This window comes from Natrix helvetica (assembly GCF_964273705.1).
Source record: "Natrix helvetica genome assembly, chromosome: 11".
Classification (NCBI taxonomy): Eukaryota; Metazoa; Chordata; class Lepidosauria; order Squamata; family Natricidae; genus Natrix; species Natrix helvetica.
In genome coordinates, this window is record NC_138562.1 from 18,164,567 (window position 1) to 18,183,961 (window position 19,395).

General features: G+C 60.3%; 2 protein-coding genes across 3 annotated transcripts; one reads left to right on the top strand and one right to left on the bottom strand.

Moving 5' to 3' along the window:
• Window positions 1–283: 283 nt before the first annotated feature.
• Window positions 284–7,567, top strand: LOC309397865 (tumor necrosis factor ligand superfamily member 10-like). Its single transcript, XM_081964270.1, has 5 exons — window positions 284–661; window positions 3,749–3,895; window positions 4,171–4,207; window positions 4,375–4,470; window positions 4,887–7,567. The coding sequence occupies exons 1-5, from the start codon at window positions 395–397 to the stop codon at window positions 5,330–5,332; spliced, it is 993 nt and encodes a 330-aa protein (XP_081820396.1). The 5' UTR covers window positions 284–394; the 3' UTR covers window positions 5,333–7,567.
• CLCN5 (chloride voltage-gated channel 5) lies at window positions 6,983–18,909 on the bottom strand. 2 transcript variants are annotated; one of them, XM_081964226.1, is made up of 13 exons: window positions 18,786–18,909; window positions 14,889–15,045; window positions 13,593–13,744; window positions 12,996–13,095; window positions 12,717–12,907; window positions 12,488–12,610; window positions 11,845–12,051; window positions 11,604–11,684; window positions 10,984–11,523; window positions 9,623–9,809; window positions 8,630–9,028; window positions 8,298–8,514; window positions 6,983–7,251 (listed from the first exon to the last, which is right to left on the bottom strand). In XM_081964226.1, the coding sequence occupies exons 2-13, from the start codon at window positions 15,025–15,027 to the stop codon at window positions 7,161–7,163; spliced, it is 2,427 nt and encodes an 808-aa protein (XP_081820352.1). In that variant the 5' UTR covers window positions 15,028–15,045; window positions 18,786–18,909; the 3' UTR covers window positions 6,983–7,160. The 2 variants fall into 2 exon arrangements, with proteins under 2 accessions (XP_081820352.1, XP_081820353.1); XM_081964227.1 differs by lacking the exon at window positions 18,786–18,909 and adding an exon at window positions 15,493–15,642.
• Between the last annotated feature and the right edge of the window lie 486 nt (window positions 18,910–19,395).

Consider the following 19,395-nt stretch of genomic DNA (forward strand, 5'->3'; position numbering starts at 1 on the left):
TTTATATTTAAAAATAATGTTTTAAAAAAGCGTAGTCCAACTGAAAATAATCAATGGAGAAGCGGGATAAAGGGGAAGACGTGAATGCAAAATAGGCCTCGCTTATTTGAAGGGGCCGCGTCGGGGCGGGGGTCGCGGGGCGCCAAGGCGGCTCGGAGGAGCATCCGCAGGGGGGGAGGAGAGGCGGGGGCTCCCCCTTTGTTTATCCGCCGGCCAACCCTTCGCCCGGCCCGCCCTCCGCACGCTGCCAAGGAGGCGGATCCGCCCGGCCGCCAACAAGCGCTCCCCGCTGCCTGGCGGAGGGAGCATCCGAGAGCGCAGACGCCCCTGGGCCGCCGGGCGAGCGCCTCCGTGGCCGGCAGTTGCGCTCGCGCCTTCCCCGCCCGTTCCCCGCATGGCTCCGTGGGGCGGCCCCGAGCTGGCTCCAGCGGCGGCCCCGGCGGGCCAGCAATACTTCCGCTCGGACAGCAGCGACTCGGCCGCCTACATGCTGGGCAGCCCGAGCGGCTCCGAGGCCGAGCCGGCCGGCCGGCCCGAGAAGCGCCGCCGCCGCAAGCGCTGCAGCCCGGTCTGGCTGGCCGTGGCCGCCATGGGCATCGTGGCGCTGCAGATCGCCTCGGCCACCGGCCTCTTCGTCTACTTCACCATGTCCATCGCCAAGGTAGGCGGGGGGCGGGCGGGGGGGGCGCTCCGGCCGGCCAGCGGCTGAACAAAGGAGTGGCCGAGGGCGGCCTTTGCCTGGAGGAGCCGGCGGCGGCGAATGGGTGACGGTCACTGGGAGAAAGTGCAGGCGGGCAGGAAGCGACCAGTCGCCTTATGAGCCCCAAGGAGCCTCTGGGCGGCCGCAGGAGAGGATGGCGGGCAGTGGGCGGCCGCGGCTTCCAGCTTTCTCCCCAGAGTTTCCGCGCATCCGTCCTGGAGCAGCATTTCGAGTTACGACCTACAAGTCCCTATAAGGCAGGAAGCGGACGCCAGCCCGGGCGCTCTTGCCTGAAGCACCTTTGGGGCGTTTGGGGGCTCCCCGCTGGAAGCATCTCTGGAAAGGGCTGGGCGGCGTGAGGACTAAGGGGGTACAGCTCCGCTGAGCCGCCCCATGCATGAAGAAATGGGTCCAATCCTGCTCAGTAGGTGGCCCGAACAATTTGCAAAGTGCTGATCGGAGAATGAGTTTGCTTAGGAAACAAAAGCGAAAGGCAACGTGTAGGGGGGGGGGGAGAGAGCAACAGGCTTGGAAACAATACTTTTGAAAAAGATCTTGACACAGTAGCAAGGGTGAGGTGGCTTCAAGAAAAGGAAAGAAAAGAAAAGGAAAGGAAAGGAAAAGCTTTGGTTTCATAGCGAAATATAATTCCCAATGACGTCAAGCAGCTGCTTCATGCTTTCTGCCTTGTTGGAGTCTCCTCCCCTCTGCTTGGGGGGGGGGGCAGAGAGGAGGGGGGGTATGTTCAGTGCTGAGAGAAACCCTGTCTGGGGTGGAGGGGGGGGGCTTGAGAGAGGTCACAGGGAGGAGGACTAGATCCGTGGGAGTGGCGGAATAATAACAACAGATTGGATCGATAGGAAAGCAGATTCCAAGTGAATCTCAGGGAGGGGAATCCTTAAGGGTGTAAACACCATTTGACTGGAAAAGGGGGCCAAGCGTGCTGGGTTTCCTTTGCGGGATCTGCTCAGGATACTCCCTGTGGACCTCTGCCCTGAGCAGGGCTCTCAAGGACTGCCTGACTGCCCCCACCCCCAATCTGTTCCACAGCACTAAGCTAATCAGCGGGCAAGTGGGCTGTGGCCAGGCGCCTGATGCCCCCAAGGGCAAAGATAAGGAGCAGAGGAGATTGTGGGTCACGAAGTAGCCTTCCCTGCTTTGCACAATCCCTTTCACCTCCTCCGGGGATCTGCTCTGAGAACTGGGCTGCTGGAAGGAACAGGGCTCTGGGTTCCAGGACAAAAGGATTTACAAGAGAGCCTTGTAGCAACACCCAGCCACCCACCACCATGGCTGGAGAAGGAGCAGGGTGGGGGGGAGGGGTTCTCCAGCTCCCCCAAAAGGGAGGGTCTGAGCTGCCCCTGGTCACTTCTCCGCTGGTTAATACTGTGGGGTTTCCATTGCTCGGAGGAGCAGACCAGTCCTGGTTCTCGAGAGCCTGGAGGAGGTGGGGAGCATTAGCCGGAGGAATGTCGAGGGGCAAGGACAGCATTCACTGTAGCCTCCTTGAGGGGGACGGACGGACGGACGGAGAGTCACACTCAGGGCAGATGCTTGACTCACAGCATCGGAAGACCTGAATCACGGGGGGCCTGTGATTTTCAGAGGGGCACACAGGAGGACAGAAGCTAGCCTACCTCTTGAGCCAAGGGGTCAGCAGATGGACGCTCTGCTGGGCCCTCAAGGTTGCCCTGATATGGAGGTAAACTTTCAGTATAATAATTAACCTTGCCAAGAAAGGCACTTCCTGGTCACTTCTCGGAATCTGCCCTTAAAGCTTTTATAGACCTTCCAAAACAGAAAGTTGGCCAGGGCTGGAGGTTGGGTTGGGGGTGTCTGCCAATGTACACCCCTTTTTCCTTTGGCATTTGGGGCCTGCACTGTCGGCCTGGACCCCAGCTAGAAGGCCCTGCGAGGAGAGGCGGCTTCCAGAGCGGTAGTGCTGTGTGCCAGCTTCACCAGCCCTTTGCTCACGATGTTTACAACGCTCGTGCAAGACTTCTATGCGCAGGCCACAATCCTGCTATCGCTTGGGAGAAAGGGCTGGCAAGGGCTTTGCGTGCGTCTGCTTGTTTTGCGGCGAGGGAAGGATGGGTGCGGCCAAAGTTTCCTGAATTAAGCAATTCGCAGGCTTAGTTTGGCTTTCATTGTCTCTCGATTGCCGTGCCAAAGCTTTTGAGGTTGCAAAAACACCCAGGGGGCCCGTGCTGCCAGGAAGACCACTCGGAGGTGCTCTTCACAGGCCTGCACAAAGCCTCCCACCCCCTGCCCACCTCGCCTGTGGCTCCTGAGCCCTCCGAGCCTTGCTAGTCAGCTAAGCCGATGCTGCAGATAAGGGGGAAGCAGGAACAGGTTGACTAGGGCTGACTAGGGTGCTTCAGGACCCTCGGGGGGCCCCACATCTGCAAAAGGATTAGAAGCATCCTGCAGTAGTGAAAAGGGGGGCATCGCCTTGTGCCCCTCAATGCTGGTGGGCAGATGCTGCTGGGTGCTCCTTACCTGTCTTGGAGCAAGCTCTTTTATGGGGGGGGGTCCTGCGAGAGCTCTGGCCCAGGACGTGCGCTGACTAGCATCGCCAGAGCCCCACATCACTTGGGGGTGCAGTCATGCTGGGTTGCACCTCCCTTTGTTTACAGCTGGTGCTGGTTTCGCAACACCTGACCCAGTCCATGGCTGGGTGCCCAGTGTGCCGGCTAGAGTGAGTCACCCTGGGAGTTTTGGGCCAGTCTTGCCCCTTTGGCTTAACGAAGCAGCTTTTTCCATCAGCAGTGTGCTCGGGAGGGGGGGGGGAATTCATGGCAAGGGGAGGGAGGCATCCTGTTCCCCCTAAACCCTTTGCCATTTCCAGGGCCACAACTTCATGCCAAGCCTGGTGAGCAAAGGTCTCTGCCATGACCTCATGGCAAAGGTGGCAGGGAGGCATCTTTCAGGAAACCTGGAGGCCGCCTGCTCGAGTGGACACAGCCGTGAGAAGCCGCCTTTCCCCCACCGCCCGGTTGCTGCTGCCACCTGGGACCCCCGCCTGACCCCTCCGTCTTCCCTTCCCAGCTGAAGGCCCAAACGCAGGGCACCTCGGAGGAGCTGAGGTGCCTCCAGCTGCTGAACAGGCTGCAGGAACTCTCGGAGCTGGAGGAGCTGATGAGCAGCCAGCCCTGCTTCAAGCTGGCACTCGGCATCCAGGACTACGTTGCCACGGTGAGAGGCCTCTCCTTCGGGATTCCGGAACCCAAAATCCTGAGCCCAGTCAAGGAGTGCAGGTCGTGGAGTTGCCTGAGGGGAGTTCTGGGGGAGGGGCAGGCTACTCCTCTCCGAAATATGCCCAAGCAGCAGTGCCCCCCCTGTGGCCGGGCATCCACCCCCGTCCTGTCCACTTGGAGGCTGGCCCCATGGGTGGAGGGAATCCAGAATGACCCCCGTTGGAGGGAGTGTTGGACCCTGGCCTTAAGTCTCCTCATCTCCCTCCCTTCTAGATTACCGAAAATGTCATTCGAAGGAGCGGCCCGAGGGGTGAGTCTGCCAATGGGGGTGCAAAGCAACTTGGAGAGGAAGGAGAACTGGGAAGGAGACAGATTAAGGGGGGGGGGTTGTTTGCAGACTCTCCTGCCCGCTTCCCCGAAATGAGCAAACAGCTGCCTTCCCTCTCATTCTGCTGCCCTGTGCCCCTTCCTCCCTAGTCAGTGCCTCTCAGAAGCAGGGGAACTCCAGCTGGCAGCTGGGCAGCCGGCCCTTGGCACATCTCACCCTCAGGAGGCCGAACCCTTCCCAGCCAGGTGAGTCTGCAGGCAACTGGCTCTTTCCTTGGCTGGGGTGGGGGGCTCAGATGGCCGCACAAGGTCCAAGCAGCCATCGCTGATCAATTGCACCTTCGCAGTTGGTCCTCGCTGGCAGTCCTGGGCCCTTCCTTTGCCTGCCTCTCTACAGCTGGGCAAAGGACGAGGTGGCAGGTTCCCTTGATGCCAGGAGGAGTGGCTGGGCCTCGCTTGGGCTTCTCCCCAAGATGGAGGGGCTGTGTGCATGTGAGCCATCCTCCTTGGACAGTCTGTGAGGCTGCTGGGTTTTTCTCGCCTCTTTGCCCCTGCTGTCCCCATGAACGCAGCCCCTCCCTCCGCCCAAAAGCTCCAGGGTTGTGTGGGCATCTCCTCCGCCGCCTGCGGTGACTTTCTGGGTCTCCCCTCCCCCCCACCAGGAGCCCTGGGACCGGAGTTCCGGGACCTGCCGCAGTCCTGCCAGCACCCCATCCGCCTCTGGGCCAGCAGGACCATGCATGCCCACCTCCAGAACCTCACCTACCAGGACGGGCAGCTGCAGGTGAGCCAGGCGGGCAAATACTATGTCTATGCCCAGATCTACTTCCGCTACCCCACCGAGGGGGCTGATGCCCGCTCCCTGGGCCACCAGCTGGTGCAGTGCATCAATCTCCAGAGCGTCTACGGGCAAACCATTCTGCTGCTGAAGGGCGTGGGCACCAAGTGCTGGCAACAGGATGCGGCCTATGGGCTCCATGCCCTTTACCAGGGTGGCCTCTTTGACCTCAAGGCTGGCGACAAGGTCTTTGTGTCCGTCTCATCGCTGGACGTCAACTACGACGATGAGGCGGGCAGCTATTTTGGAGCCTTCCGCCTTGATGTGTGACGTTGGGGGAGGCCGTGCCCAAAGGGAGCCCTGGCTTTGGGCCCTCACTGTCCCCCTCCCCCACGCAGAACCACGGGAGGACGCCTGTGCCCCATTATCACCCTTCCTTCTCCCATTAGGGGTAGTGGCCAAGCTACTAGGCAGGACGGGAAGGGGGAGTGGGAGTCTGCAACCCTCTTGCCTTCCGCAGAATCTGGGAGGCTGCTGGAGCCCCTTCTCTGGAGCTTCCATTATAACCATGTCTCTGAAGCAGCCAGACAGATGCTGAAGCTGAGCCGGGCCTGGCTCTACCCTGAGCAGGCTGGCTGGCAACTGCCAGGCTTTGGGGTCTCTTGGACGTGCCCCGATGCCTTCTGCTGCAGACCCCCCTCCTCTGCGTCCTTACACGCAGCCCTCTTCCCTCCCCACCGCCTGCCCTCTTCCGGTCATTCCAGCTGAGAAATGTGGGACTCCCTCCTGCCCTTCTGCGCCCTGCTCCTCTGCCTCAAGGGAGCTGAGCTGCTCTCACTCACAGCAAGCAGCACTTCACCACTCTGCCAGGACAGCAATGTAGGTCAGTCGGTCACCTGAGTGAGCCCCACGGGGGAGACACAGGGCACACCTTCCCGCTACCTCTCCCTGCACGCACATTGGGTGTGACCCTGAATGGCATTAGCACTCCGCATGCCCCAGCCGGAGCTGGCTGCGACCTGTGCCTGTGCCAGCAGCCCAAAGCCTCTCCCTTAGCCCTTCTGGGGGGAGGTTGGTCTCGGGTTGTAGCAGGAGCTGCACCCACAACAGGGCGGGCTCCATCTTTCTCATCTTTATTTGTGGCTTAGCATTTTGCATCCCCCCCCCACCTCCCCCATTGGTCATCGTAGGGCTGAGAGCCCTGCATGCGCCTTGACTGGCTTAGCAGACTCTGTGGGGGGTGGCAACGCCACAGGCGGCCATTAGGAACGCTGGAAGGGTGGCCAAGGGCGGTCATCTATAGGGCAGGACAGGAAGCACACGCACACCGTCTCTAACCAGCCCCACATCTCAAGCAGGGCCCCAGCATCCTCGCCCTCTTCTGGCTTCTCTGAAAGACAACGGCCATCCTAGGCAGTCAGCCACGAGTCCTGGCAACGTGGCCTGTTGGCCCATCGGCTGTCTCAATCCCGGTCTTAGTGCTTCTTCCGCTTCGGCCTCGCACCCTACTCGGACAGGCCCAGGCTTCTTGCCCTCCCTTGCCTGGGGGCCCAAAGATGGGGATGCCTGGAGGCAGGAGGGGGCTGTCCCCACAGGCAGCCCCAGGCCAAGTGAGCTAGGCTGCTCCTGCAGCAGCTGGGAGGAGAGGCAGCCACAGGAGGCGGCCCTGGGGGCTCGGCTGGTGGGTTATCTGGTGCCCCTTGGGAAAAAGCAGAGAAAGGAGCCAGAGAACGCGAGGCTCTGTTGCCCACGCTCTAGGGCCAGCCAAAACCGACCTTCCGGCCATCGCCCCGCCGTGCCAATACAGACAGGTTCCTCCCCCCCCCCCCCCACTCCTTTGGGTAAGGCAAGAAGCAGCCGCTGCCGACTCGGTTATATGGTTCCTTTTACTCTGGCGTGGAGCCCCCCTTCCCAGCGCAGCTCCCAGCGAGGCTACAATCGGGGTCCCCTTCCCGAGAGAAGACGACTTTCCACAGAGGATAATAGTGCAATTGGGTATCTTGTAGAAAACAAAATAAAATAAAACATGATTATCGCTTTGCTCCCCAAGGAGAAACGTGAAGGCGGCCTTGGGTTCCTCCATCAAGGGAGGCAAAGCTCAGGTCCCTCTGGCCGAGTTCCGTGGGGCAGAGTAAAACCCCTGACCCTCCTCCCGGCTTCAGTTGAATAGGATGGAGTCTGGGTCCTGGTTTGCCATTTGTGCAATGTGCTTCAGGACGTCCTTTTTTGTAATAATGCCAAGCAGCTTCCTGAAAGAGAGAGAGAGAAGCTACGGACCTCCTTTCGGCCACGATGGGGCCCTTTAACACCCCCTCCCCAGCAGATGGAGGGAGAGGCAAGGGGGAAGCTTTTCCACCCAGCCCCGAGAGAGAGAGAGAGAGCTCCTTCTGGGCCGCTGGACTCAGCCAGGGGGGACCTTGACCAGCAGTGGAGCTCCCAATGCAGCCTTTTCAACAGCTGCTCCCCTGCGTTCCCTTGAATGCCTTGCCAAGCTCTCCAGCAGTGGAGAATTCTGCTATCAGCCATGTATAATTTGTATATACAATATATTTTTTCATTACTGCTCGTGAATTGTCCTGTCTTTCCTTTTGAAGTCCACAAGCAGGGGGTGTCCAAACTTGGGAACTTTTAAGACTTGTGGACTTTTAACTCCCAGAATTCCCCAGCCAGCAAGCTTTAAGACTTGTGGACTTCAACTCCCAGAATTCCCCAGCCAGCTTGGCTGGCTGGGGAATTCTGGGAGTTGAAGTCCACAAGTCTTAAAAGTTCCCAAGTTTGGACACCCCCGTCCTAAAGCAAATGCCAAGAGCCTCCCCAAACCAGGAGGGGCCCCGCCTGAATGCGTGACCTTCCCTCCCTCCCGCCCATTCTGTCCCATTGGGGAGAGCCTCGGAATGGGGGCATTTCACCAGCTGCTGTGATGCTACCGTTTCCCCCGAAAATAAGATGATCCCGGATAATAAACACATGCGTTAACATCAGCCCTCCCCCGAAAATATTGCAATACAGCAACAGCCAGAAGGTGACCACGCTCGCCGCCCCCTGCACCTCATCAATAATAAGTCCTCCCCAAAAATAAGGCCAAGTGCTTATTTCGGGGGGGGGGGGTCAAAAGAAAATAAGACCCTCTTATTTTCGGGGAAACGCGGTACAATCTCTTGCCCCGCACACAAAGGTGGTATTTGCACTACAACAAATACTCCAAAGTAAGGCCGCTCTCCCATCACTAAGCTGAAACAAGCAGGGCGGCAACATGAGGGAAGGACGCTCGGCGAAGGCCCCTTCCCCGTCTCACCCGTTGTGTGTAACCAGGCACTGTCGCAACCCCAGTTTTCGGAAAATGTCCACCACGATTTCCATGGGGGTTTGGTCGGTCACAGTGAAGGGGCTGAGGTCAAGAAGGCCCCGCAGCTTGAGCATGGAGGGGGAGCAGGGCGGCAGAGGGGGGCAGTGGTCCGTGAAATAAATAACTGAACTGCTGACAATCCCTTCTTGCTTCTTCCGGGCACTTTCTGTGGGGGAGGAGGGGAGGAAAGAGAGAGTAAGAACTGGGGGGTAGCCCACCACCCAGTCTCCCAGGAGATGGCGACATCTGCGTACTGCCAGGGTGCTTCTGGGCCCGCTCACCAATGGAGATGACCAGGTCTCGCCTGAGGACAAAGCCCACGAGGCGCTGAGACTCCCTGGACACCACCACGGGGTAGCCGCTGTAGGTGGTCTCGTTGATGATAGCTTCCACGTCCTCCACCGTCATGCTGTCCTGCGTCAGCACCGTCAAGGCGGGATCGCCACGCCGGGGGCGCATGACGTCCATGGCCAGGGTCTTGTGGGTGAACTCCTCCTTGGCCTCCAGAAACGGGTAGCCATTCAGGCGGATGTGGGCGTCGTAGATGCCTTCCCGGCCGATGGCATCGGCCACCCACTTGCTGGTCATGGCAGCCGCCATCAGGGGCACGATGTACTCCAGCCCTCCCGTCAGCTCAAACATGATGACCACCAGGGAGACGGTCATGCGCGTCACTCCGCCTGCAAGAGCCAGCAGAGGGGTTGTGTGAGCAGGACGCCCGCCCGCCCGTCCGACCCAAGCATCATCCATCCTGGCGTGGCCCTCCGGTCACCTCCGAGCGGCTGGGTAGAGCCGCAGCGGCCCCTTTCCTGAATCCCCAGAAATTATCCGCATAATTTTCTTTTAGCAGAAAGATTTAAAGACAACAGAAAGACCAAGAAAGGCTACAAAGGGGTAAAAGCGAAGAGTAAGCGAAGGAAACGCTGTCTGAAGAAGCGGCCGATAATTTTCTCGGTGCCGGTTTCGAGGCTGCGTCACCTTCCCAGAAAGAGAATCTTTCAATCAAGATATTGTTGAAATCCAGCAGTTCCGTTTTATCGGCCAGGAAGGCAGAGGTTGCTCTGGGCTGGAGCTCAATGGACCACAACCATCGTGCTCAAAAGCCTCTTTAAGGGCTCAGGCCTGTTTGGGGGGTGGGTGGGGGGTGAAAGCAGCCCTGACTCCCCCCCCATCACATTTACCCAAAGGGAGGCCGCTTGCTGCCCTTTTGGCCACGATTGGTCTGCAGCTGGAGTTGCCCAGGGGCCCGACGAGTGGGAGGGGCCCCTACTCACCCAGGCAGGCAGCAGCCCCCACCATGGCGTAGAGGCCGGGTGTGATGCAGTCGGCACCAGGACTGCACCAGCCCTTGAAGATGAGCCAGTCGTGATGGTGATAGGCCAGCTGCTCCATGCCCACGCCCAGTAACCGGCCCGCAATGGCCCCCACCGCCATGCTGGGGATGAAGAGGCCAGAGGGCACCTGCAGGAGAAACTGGCATCAAACGGCAGCCTCGCCTCCTCTCCGGCCTGGCCCTGCGCAGAGACACCCCCTCCCTCCTGCCCCACTGCGGCCCTTGGATCGAGGAGGGGCGGGGAGGCCTCAACTTAACAAGAGGAACTGAAATTGCCCTTGTGGTTGTAAGTCAAGTCGGATCTGATGCTGTGACCGTTTTTACAGTGGTCATGACTGAATCACAGGGGTGGCTAAGTGAATCCGGCTCCCCTGAGGCTGGCCAGAAATGCAGGGGCCCAAACGGAAACTGCTTCTGCAAAGGGGGGGGGGGCTACAATGGGTCATAGGTCACTTTTTATGAGGCAGTCATAACTCTGAATCGCCATGAAACGGTCACAGACCAAGGACTATCTGCATGTCAGACTATTCCCCACCCCAAGACACCCAAATGCCTCACTGCTCTGGAGGGGGGGTTGGGCCTGACCCCCCACGCCTAGCTTCATGCCAGGGGTGGGTTCCTGCCAGTTCTAAGCTCTTCTATAGAAGAGGTTCCACAAATCTACCGTGCCGTTTAGAACCGGTTCCAGCTCCCTCCCCCCGCCCGTCCGCACATCATCAAGATGAAGAGCCAGAGGAGGAATTCTGGGAGTTGAAGTCCACAAGTCTTAAAGCTGTCAAGTTTGAACACCTCTGGGGTTTTTTTTTTCTAAAGGGTTAGGAGTGCAAGGGTCTTGTAACTTGATAGCTTTAAGACCTGCACTCTTCAATGCCAGAGTTCCTGAGCCAACATGACTGGAGGAGGAATTCTGGGAGTTGAAGTCCACAAGCCTTAAAGCTGTCAAGTTTGAACACCCCTGGGGGTTTTTTTTCTAAAGGGTTAGAGGTGCCAGGGTCTTGTAACTTGACAGCTTTAAGACTTGCGTGCTTCAAATGCCAGAGTCCCTGAGCCAACATTTTGGTTGCTAAGCAATTGTTAAGTGACTTTCACCACATTTTACAAGTTGGCCACGCCCACTGTCACACGACTGCCAAGCCAGTCCCACCCGGTCACATGGCCGGCAAGCCACTCCCATAAAGCAGGCCACACCTACAGAAGAGGCTCTAAAAAAATTTGAAACCCACTCCTGGCTTCATGCCCAGCAGCCCCCTTGCCCTTCGCCGCACAGCCTATTGGGGAGGGGGGGGCTGTGCCCACCCTCACCTTCATGCCGAAAGTGAAGATGGTGATGAAGATCTTCAGCAGGAGAGCCAGCATCAGCTGCCAGGTGGCTATGTGGAGGCCCGGCCCGGCGGCCCGATCGGGCAGGTCGTCCCCCTGGGTGCTGTTGGCACTGAGGTAGTCGCAGAGCTGGGAGGAGTCCAGGAGGCTGCAGTCGTTGAAGAGCTCCGAGATCAGCTCACTGGTGCTCATGCGGGTGTACTTGTTGGGGAAGGCCAGCAGGGCGGTCAGGGCCGTCACCACCAGCACCTCCAGGACCGGGTAGCGGCCCAGCTTGGTGGTCTTGCGCCGCCTGCACCAGGCGATGTTGCTGCGGATGAAGAAGGCCCCCCAGAGGCCCCCAAAGATGCCCAGCAGGATGAAAGGCGCCAGCTCCAGCAGGTGCCAGGGGCTGTGGAACTCCACGTAGAAGAGCACCAGGCGGCTGTTGCCAAAGGGGTTGATGGAGCGCAGGGTGAAGGCCGCCACCAGCGCAGCGAAGAAGGAGCGCCAGAGGGTCTTGAGCGGGAAGTAGTAGCTCACCTGCATCGGGGGGGAGGGAAGGGACCTGCTCAGCCTTGGAACAAGGCACCAGGGAGAGGGGGAGGAAGGTGTCTCCTTACCTCTTCCAGACTAAACAGGACACCTCCAATGGGAGCGCCAAAGGCCACCGATACGCCGGCAGCCGCAGCAGCCGACAACACCTGCACAGAGAGCAATCGTCACCAGCGCCCTGGGGCCAAAGGGGCCAATAGCAGCAGCCCCCAACTCTTCTCCCCCCTCGAGTGAGACACGGGCAGCTCGGGACTGTCCCCGTGTCCGTGCCAGGCCCAATCCAAAGGGCACCCCCACCCCAGAGCTTACTTCTCGGCGCTTGGCTTCGTTCTTCCGGTACTTGGTGAAGAGGTGGCAAAGGATGTTGCCGCAGCAGCAGGCGACGTGAACCAGGGGACCCTCCTTGCCCAGGCTCAGGCCCGACGAGACGGCCAGCACCAGGGTGACCGTCTTGATCAGCAGTGTCCACTTGCCCAGGTAGCCTCGGATGATGAAGCCACTAAGAATGGTTTTGATCTGGGAGACAGAAAGGCCCCGTCATGGGACGCAACCTTGGGCCACTGGTGGCTTCCGGATCCCGTTCCAACTGTACCGGTACAGTTGGAACGGGCCCGACATTGTCTTACCGCTTCCACGAGCCTCCGCAACGCTCTAGCTGCTTAGTGGAGCATCACAGAGACATGCATGGAAGCACTGAAGACTTAAAAGACCGGTAAGGAGCTCGGGTGGGTGGGTGGGTCTCCGGAGCACCGTACCGGAATGGTATCCAGTGCTCCAGGCAGGCTCCGGTACACCTGTACTGGGGCGCACCGCCTGCAACCCACCACTGCCTTGGGCCCATTGGCTCCCTCGGCCGGCCCCATCAGGAGCCCTTGGTAGAGCCACCCAGCCCTGGGAGGGAGGGACGGGTCTCATGGGAAGTGGGGGCAGGACCCCCCAGCGTCGGACTCACCTCTGGGATCCCCGAGCCGCAGGCGTAGGGCGCAAAGCCCCGGACAAGCAAGACGGCCAGGAAGGAGAAGAGCAGCGCCCAGAGAACGTAGAGGAAGTAGTTCAGGACGTAGCCCAGGGCTCCCTGTCAGGGCGAGAAGTGGGAGGACGGCCGTGAGGACCGCTGGACCGCCCTGCGGGGCTGGCTCGCTACTGTCTGGAAAGGTTCTCCCCCTCCCTCCAATGCGCACCCCTTCCTCTCTGCCGGTCAGCAGCTGCGCCCAGGTCCTCCACTCGGGGCACTTGTCCCTGTCCTGGAAGGTGGTCTGGGGTGAATTCCAGCAGCAATGCTCATGGTTGTACCAGAAGCCGTTCAGGCAGACCCCCTCCTTCAGGTCCGTCATCCAGTGGGCAGTGATGTCGATCAGGCCGGCCAGCGCTCCTGTGGGCAGAGAAGGCTGCCATTGAAGGGGAGGGGTTTGACTGCCACCCACCCACCCCCGCTCTGCCAAGCAGCTCCGGCCCCTCACCTGCCCACAAGCCGATGAGGAGCATCAACAGCCATCCTGAGAAAGCATCACTGACACTATGCACCAAGGCCCAGGTGGATTCCTTGCTTTTACTGGCGATCTGGGGAGGGGGAGACATTTAGAGACAGGCTCCTTCATCCCCACCCCCACGTGGACCCTCTGTGCCTGGGATCATGGAGTTCCCCGGGAGGGAGGAGAGGCCACAGTCCCTCTAGGCCAGGGGTCTCCAAACTTGGCAAGCTTTAAGACTTGTGGACTTCAACTCCCAGAATTCTCGGAGTTGAAGTATTCTGGGAGTTGAAGTCCACAAGTCTTAAAGCTGGCTGGCTGGGGAATTCTGGGAGTTGAAGTCCACAAGTCTTAAGGCTTACCAAGTTTGGAGACCTTGGACCTAGGCCCAATGCAGAGCAGAGCTGCCTTCTCCTCCCTCCCTGCCCAGCACATTCCACCTGCAGGGCCTCCTAAGCTCCGGGGAGAAATCAGCCTTTTCCCAGCTATGTCCCTTGAAAGAATACCTTGGCCCAAAGCCCCTTGCCCACCCTCTTTGCCAGCCCTCCCGCTGGCCTCTGCCCCAACCCAGAGGGAAGTCCGACTAACCTCTCGGTGCCGGTCGCGGTCCCGAGACTTCTCCCGCACCCAGTCGATGGTGTTGAAGTCTTCGTAGGTCCCCACGCCTGGGAGCGGTTCCTGCAGAAAGTCCATCACCTGCCTTGGCCCGTTCATCCCAGCGCCGTTGTACGAGGAGAAACCTGCAGAGGGGAGGGGCCAGGAGATGCCACCTCGGTTTCCTTCCCGTCACCACAGGACAGGATGCAAAGTCCCAGGAGAACAAAGGTGCCTCCGAGGAGCTGAGTTAATCTTCAAGCAGCTTCACGGAAGGAGGAGGAGGTGGGGAGAGTAAAATGGCTGCAGAAAAGCTCTGAGCCCCTGGCTGAACAATTGTGTTCCTTAAAATAAGTCCTGGCTATTGGCAGCCCCTCGTCCCGAAGCTGCCCGCCAGATGCCAGCTTTCTCTTTCACTGCAGCCCATGGAGGCCCTAAGGCGGCCCCAGCGGGGACTCCAAGGAAGAGCCTCAGGATCTAACAGACATCCAGCCATGGCTTCCACCAGAGGTGACAGGAGCCCTGGCCCGTGTCGGTGCAGAGTTTTCATTTGCCCTTGCCTCAAAACAAGGGCAGGAAAGGCTGACGGGGTTGAATGCCCGGGCGGCATTCCTTCCTTGGGGCCCCTGGGGCAGAAAACCTGTTCCCAGGTCAGGTGGGATCAGGGCCCAGTCAGCTTAGCTCTGGATTCCTACACAGGATCAGAGCCAAGCTCGGCCACTGGGTTTCTGCTCCCACTGCGCCAGGCAAGGCCTGAAAGCTGACCCTCCCTCGTGTTAATGTCCTCTCTCCGCTTGCTCACAAAATTTGGGGAATCCCCAAGAGTTTGGGATCAAACTGGTGTGGCCTCCTCCAGCTCCTCTCTCGGTGCAAACACTCCGGGTGCCTTTGGGGAAAGTGGGAGCACTCACCAACCCCACACCATCCTGGCTTGGGAGGAGCAGAGCTGTCAACAGCCCTGATGCCAGTCGGGCTGGCGTGATGTGGGAAAGCTGTACGGCAAGCCAGGATGCCATAAACACCACCCGATCTTCGGGTGGAGCTAAAAGCCCCCAGCACGGGCGCTCATTTGCTGACCTCCTGCTTAAAGGTCTGCCCAAGGGACAGGAACACCCATCCCCAAATCCTTCCTGTTCAGGCGGGCGGGCGAACCCCTCCCTAGGCTGAGGCGGCCTCTCCTGGGGCTCTGCTCCACTTGGTCAGCGCTCCAGGTGGACCGCAAAGGTGTGCCCAACAGGGAGTCCCTCCTGAGGCAGGGGATCCGCGTGGCACCAGGCTGGCTCAGGTTACCTTCCGCCATCTCTCTGTCCAGGGGGGGCACATCATCCGCCATGGAGAAATCCAGCATTCCTCCTGCTACTTCCACCAGGTCTTCATCGCTGCTGCTGCCGCCCTGGAAACTCCCGTGCCGGAAACCCCTAGGATTCATGGCCAGAGGGCACCACACCTGCAAGGGGAAGCGGGGGTTCAGTTCTGCTGAAGCGGCCCTGCCTGGATCCCCGAGCCTCGCCCCACCTCCAGATCCGGCCCCTCGCCCGGAGAGCCGGTTCCTTCGCCAACTGCCCCAGGAAGCCCCCAGCAGCCGAGCCTCAGTCCCACGGCCAGCAAGGCCCAGGACTGCCCTTCATCGGCCCAGCCCTCTGTGGAAGTCAGCCCTGCTGGTCTCCAGCCAGAGGAAGCCCAGGCTGGGTAAGGAAGCCAAAGAATCTTTCCCCAGTGGGGAGGGGAAAAGAGCCTCTCCGCGGGCACTTTAGCCATACCAGGCACCACCCTTTCCCCTCTCACTGGCCTCCTTCCTAGACCCCCTACCCAAAGGGGAGACCTCGAAGACACAACGCCTGAGAAATCTCCACCAAAAGCCCCCTCCCCTTCCTCGGCTGCATTTGTGGCACACCAGGGAAGAAGAGGCAGCCGAGGGGCCGAGAGGAGCTCCCTGCTTGGGAGGAATTTAAAAGTTGCCCCTGGAAGCTCAGGAAGCATCTTAAAGGAGGCTTATCTGAGGTCGCAGAGACGGGGGTGGGGGGAGAGGGGGGAATGGGACACCTGCCAGGTGATTCCTTCATTGCCGAGGACTGAAGAGCGTGAGACATGAGGGAGGCAGTCAGGTGAGCTCCCCCAGCTCTACTTCTCACCAACCTCCCCCCCCCCCCCGCTCTGCCCAGCCCTACACATTCCCTCCCTCCCCCTTTTGGGAATGCCCGCCTTCTGCTTCTGGGCCAAAGCCCAAGCAAGGCTGCCCCCGTGCGGTGGATTTCAGGAATCCCAGGAAGGGAGCCAGAAGTGGCAGGGGAGGGCTCCCAGATTGGGCTCTCTATAATGCCGACGTACCTCCCCCCCCCCCCCAAGTGCAGAGGAGGGAACTGGCAGGCAGGGCAAGGGAGAGACCTGGCAAACTCAAAACAGCTGCCCTTTTGCTTGAGAAGGATCAAAGGCTTCGCCAAAGCCACCCAGGAGGGAATCCTTCCAGCATATGGCAGCCACGGAGCAGGGAAGAGGGAGCAGCCAGGTCTGAATGGACAGCAGGTCAGCTGCCTCTTGAGCCAAATTCCTCCAGCTGCAGCTCTGCTTTCAGGAGTAGGAGGGTTTGGGACTCCAGAGGTTTCACAGGAAGCAGCTGTTCCATCCCAGTGAAGGGGTGGGGCGGTTGTCCTGGCTGCTTACAGGGCCCATAGAAAGGCTGCCTGCCATAGGGAGAGCTCTGGGGCTGGGCCAAACTAGGACAGAAGAGATCCTCCTTCCCCAAAGAAGCGCCCCTCGCCCTCTCTGCCCCAGTGGGCTCCAGGCTGCCCCCTCTCCCTTGTTCCGAGGGCCAACTCAAACACTTGCCTGGATGAGCAGTGACTCGGCAGCCAAATGCACAAACCTTTGTACTGCCGGAGCAATTTCACAACAGGGACGTTTCACCAAGAGTGCTTGGTCAGAAGTGGTTCACCCCTCGACCCCCCCCCCAAACAACTGCCGTACTTCTGGAGCTCTTGCGCAAACAGATTTTGAAAAGACAACAATTATATATACTTCCTTATTTAATCTAGGAAATCTGAGCCCAAGAGTCCGAATTGGGGGTCAGAACCCTTTTCAAGATCTGGACTTTCTCAGCTTCAGAAGGGCACGGAGGAAGAGGAACGGGCGGCACCAGGAGAAGCTGGGTGAAGAGTTATCGGAGGCCACCACGTCAGACGCTTCCGACAGCTCAAAGCGACCGAGGCAAGCAAGGTCTGAGGAGGGGAAGCCCGGGGTCTATTCCTGGACTGGGTGAGCCCCCTGCCAGCCGGGCAGAATCGGGAGTGGAAAAAGAAAAGGCTTTTCGGAAGTTGGGCACCAATTTCTCTTCCTCTGTCTACCAACCCAGAGCAGCAAAATTCACAGGGGCCGGTTAGGCCTCATGGGACCCAGGTCTTGCTGGGAGTCACAGCTACCTGAGCAGGTGCTTAGGTAGGCCCAGAGGTGGGGCATACCTTTACAAGACCACTTTCTGAGGAAGGCTGCCCAGCCCTGAAGGCCATCGGCTCTCTCTCCTCCAAGCTTCCTGATCTCTCTAACCCAGTCCAAGTGACCCACAATACACATTGCCGTTACAGTCCAAGAACAGCCTCTGCTTAATGCCTGAACTCATTAAATCCACATTAAAACAGCAGGTGATCTCGAGATCACATGTCCACACAGGACCAGGTAAATGCCCTCGGGATCTGAGCCCACAGCCGGGGCCAAACTACCCAAGGGCAAAGCAGACGTCAATCCTAATGGCCTATTTTGGGCCCGCAGAAAGGTCTGTTCTCGTGGCTGGGGAAAAGCAGCTCAGGCCTACGCCTGCAGTACTCCCATCTGAAGAACAGTCAGCCTGAAAAGTTTCTACAGAAAGGAGCAGTTTGGTTTCCAGGGAAGGGACTGAGAAAGCGGAACGGAAAGGGCCTTTTCCTTGAAAAGCTCTGCTTCCCCTTCCAAGAACCGGGAGAACTGACTGGCTTCCTTCCTTCCTTCCTTCATGCTGAGCAAGGCCAAACAGCCGGTCCGTTGCAGTCAGGGGATCAGCAGAGCCTCTGCTTCCCTTGCCCAAATATTTCTGAGCGGAAGGATTGCCTACGTCTGCTCGGGGAGCTTTGGCCTTTGGACACCTCTGCAATGTCGCAGCCTCATCTGGACCTGGCTGGGTTGAAGGGCTCCCCGGTTGAGGGGCAAACTGGAAAGAGCTGCTGGGAGGGAGGGCCCACTGTCAACAGTAGCCGAGGGAGCTGGCAGGCTGTGGCCAACCTGGAGTCAGGGCCACGTTCCGGGCCCCCGGACGGCCTTTGGTTTTCTGACAGCCAAACCCAGCACCGCTGGGCAAACGGAGGTGGAAACAGCTGGATCTTAAAGGCGTTTGTGGGGGGAGAGAGAATTAACTCCCCAGGGACTTTCAGATGGAGCCCAGGGATTGCCTGCTGGAAGGGTCAGGCGAGGCCCCTGCCGGGCTGCTCAAAGCCCCCTGCCCAGCCCTTTGGGTTCACTTGGGATGCAGGAGATGCCTCCAAGGGGAGGCATCCCAAGGGGCTCGCAACCCCACAGTTCGGAGGGGCAGCGTCCCTTTCTCCCCTGAATCCCTGGGGACCATTGAGAGGCGTCTCCTTCCCCAGCGCTTCCCAGGGACCGTCTCCTCCTCCTCCTCCTCTACGGGGAAGCGTCCCGGCAGGGAGCCCGACCTTCCCCCGCCGTCCCAGCACCCACAAAGAGCCCGGAGGGGGGGGTGAGGTCGCAGAAGCTCCCACGCGGATCCCGGGGTGACCCCCCAGCTTTCCCCCCCAGCTTCCCCCCCCCCAGCCAGGCCCGTCTCGGGACGCCTCCCCCGCACAGCCCCCCGCCCCGCCGCCGCTTTCCCCCACCCCCCCGAGGACGAGCCCGGCCAGGAAGCGAGCGCGGCCAGCGCTGGAGCCCCCCGGAGCAGCCCTCCCGCCGGCCGCCGGGACACCGCGGCTCCTCCTTCCGACCCTTCGGACTCCGAGACGCGGCGGGCGGGCGGCCCCCAACCCTCCGGCCACGAGGCCGATCGCGGGCCGGAGAACGGGGCGGAAGGGAGACGCAACCACGGAAGGGACACCGGCCGCCCCCTCCCCACCATTGCGCCCCCACCGCCTTCCCAGCCCCCCCCGGCTGCCAGAGGCTCCGCGGGGGAGGAGGGGGCGCGGGGGTCCCGAGGCGGCCCTGGACCCTCACCTGCGCGGCGCCGGCGGGGCTCCTCCTCCTCCTCTCTGCGGGGGGCGGGCGGCCACCGGCCAGGCGAGGGCGGGGCCATTGGGAGGCGCGGGGAGGGGCATGTCACGTGACTCCCGGAACAGCCCTCCCTCTGACGGGCAGCCCCGCAGCGGCCATCTTTGTCTCGGGCGCTGGGCCGGGGGCGAGCTGGCGCCCCCTCGCGGCCGCTCTGGGGACTGCTTCTAGGAGGGGGGGCATAGCAGCGTCCCCAACGCGGCGGCTCCGCAGAGCCGGGGGCTGCAGGGACCCTCCGCGGGCGCTCGAGGCTCCCCGGGGAAGCGAGGCTCTGCGGGGGAAGCCGAGCAGGAGGCGAAAGTCCCGGCCGGGATTCATGCTGTGGTCCGCCTTGCTGGAGTCCCCTCTCTTGTCCCCTTTGGGATCCCGGCTGCCTTAAGAGCCTCTCGGCCTTTTGTCCCCTGCAGCTTCCTCTCCTCCGGCCACGGAACCCGGACGCCGCCGTGGCTCCAGCTGCCCCTTATGTGACTCGGTCCCCTCCGCAGGGAGGCATGGCTGGCAGACGTTAAAAGAGCATTTACTTCATTTTATTTACGTTTATTCTATTTCATTTGTC

What these genes read in the sequence shown, in the direction of transcription:
- LOC309397865 (XM_081964270.1), top strand. Translation starts at nt 395, where the DNA reads ATGGCTCCGTGGGGCGGCCCCGAGCTGGCTCCAGCGGCGGCCCCGGCG. An exon ending in TCACCATGTCCATCGCCAAG is followed by an intron (nt 662 to 3,748) that starts GTAGGCGGGGGG and finishes TTCCCTTCCCAG; the next exon opens with CTGAAGGCCCAAACGCAGGG. An exon ending in TCCAGGACTACGTTGCCACG is followed by an intron (nt 3,896 to 4,170) that starts GTGAGAGGCCTC and finishes CCTCCCTTCTAG; the next exon opens with ATTACCGAAAATGTCATTCG.
- CLCN5 (XM_081964226.1), bottom strand. Translation starts at nt 15,027, where the DNA reads ATGAATCCTAGGGGTTTCCGGCACGGGAGTTTCCAGGGCGGCAGCAGC. An exon ending in GCGGCTCGGGGATCCCAGAG is followed by an intron (nt 12,052 to 12,487) that starts GTGAGTCCGACG and finishes TCTGTCTCCCAG; the next exon opens with ATCAAAACCATTCTTAGTGG. An exon ending in TCCTGTTTAGTCTGGAAGAG is followed by an intron (nt 11,524 to 11,603) that starts GTAAGGAGACAC and finishes CCCCCGATGCAG; the next exon opens with GTGAGCTACTACTTCCCGCT.